The sequence below is a fragment of the Musa acuminata genome, chromosome BXJ3-9, assembly GCF_036884655.1.
Source record: "Musa acuminata AAA Group cultivar baxijiao chromosome BXJ3-9, Cavendish_Baxijiao_AAA, whole genome shotgun sequence".
Taxonomy (NCBI): domain Eukaryota; kingdom Viridiplantae; phylum Streptophyta; class Magnoliopsida; order Zingiberales; family Musaceae; genus Musa; species Musa acuminata.
In genome coordinates, this window is record NC_088357.1 from 45,231,940 (window position 1) to 45,233,326 (window position 1,387).

Below are 1,387 nucleotides of genomic sequence, written 5' to 3' on the forward strand. Positions count from 1 at the left end.
ATGATCAGCACTATTTGTTTTGTCCAGTCTGAATTCAAAGGTAAGAAGACGTGTTAAGATATCGCACAATCATGTTTGAACCGACAAGATTTCTACGTTGAAAAGGAAGGAAAGAAGAAGAAGAAAAGAGAGATTGCTTGATGTTAATACACGTAGAAGATAGGATCATTCGTATAAAGATTTAATGCAAACCATTCGTATTATAAACGAAGATAAGCATGGAGTGATAATATATTTACTGACTTTGGATTGAGCCGAACTTGGAAGTCATATTTTAAGTAATCCAACAGACTTAACTAGTATTCCCATTTTCCAAACCAATAAATGGTCAATATCAATCCAATGCTTAAACATTGACTTGTTGTTACAAGTTCCATTCATACATAAATATTGGACAACTTCATGCACCTTTTGGTTCTATAAATACCCCCCATCCATCCATCCTCTCTCTCCGCATCGAGTCGAGTGTGTTTGCATATCATCAGGTGTGAGAGGAGTTACTTCATTCATAAGCTCGTTGATGGTGAGAGAGACGCTATATAGATACTCTGCCTCCACCGAAAGAATATAGCTTTGCTTCCTTTAAGAGGGAGGCCTATCTATTATGTAGTACTGCAGTTTCTATTCTACTCTATGTGGTTTGTGATGGATGATGCATGGTGGTGCAGGCTTCCAACCAGATCAAGACGGCCGCGCATGCCCGAGGGGGCGTCCCCAAATGTCCATGCGACAACGAGTCTCGTTGGGCCATGGAACCTGCAGACAAAATCACTGGCATCAGCATTGGGGCTGCTTCATGCGTAAATTCCATTAAGATAACCTTCGACATCGACGGAACCACTCGAGTAACTCCCAGATATGGAGGCCCCGGCGGTGAACTATTCCAGGCATGCCTCTCCAACCTCCATCCATCCATGCATCTATTCTTTTGCCTTCCCCTCCCTCCTACTAATATCTGCTATCAAATATATAAGACGCTAAATGTATCATTTCTCTAATTGCCTCGCAGTTTAGTCTCATGCAAGATGAATACCTCACCTCCGTTTCTGGGTATGTCAAACACGACTGTTCTGAATTTCCATGTGTATCTCAACTCACGTTTACCACCAATCTTGGAAAGACATACGGTCCATATGGAGGTGGGGGTGGAACCTTTTTCGAAGTCAACGTAGAATATGACGAGATTAAGGGCTTCTTTGGTCATGCAACTGCAGAGTATCTCACTGCATTTGGAGTCTACGTGATGCTGGCTTAGTCAACCCTTGTGTGTCATGATGAATAAGGATGCCACTGTCAGTTATTGGCATTTATGTTTGAATTGGGTGTCAGCTTAAGGAGTTTGAAATAAAGTCTATCTTATTAATACTATGATGTGTCTCATTGGTGA

The 1,387-nt window shown here is 41.7% G+C and overlaps 1 protein-coding gene across 1 annotated transcript; it reads left to right on the forward strand.

Moving 5' to 3' along the window:
* The first annotated feature begins 445 nt into the window (after window positions 1-445).
* On the forward strand, window positions 446-1,387 carry LOC135648791 (jacalin-related lectin 3-like). Its single transcript, XM_065166740.1, has 3 exons — window positions 446-523; window positions 669-887; window positions 1,010-1,387. The coding sequence occupies exons 1-3, from the start codon at window positions 521-523 to the stop codon at window positions 1,253-1,255; spliced, it is 468 nt and encodes a 155-aa protein (XP_065022812.1). The 5' UTR covers window positions 446-520; the 3' UTR covers window positions 1,256-1,387.

Coding starts and splice junctions, on each gene's coding strand:
- LOC135648791 (XM_065166740.1), top strand. Junction 888..1,009: donor CCGGCGGTGAACTATTCCAG/GCATGCCTCTCC, acceptor ATTGCCTCGCAG/TTTAGTCTCATGCAAGATGA.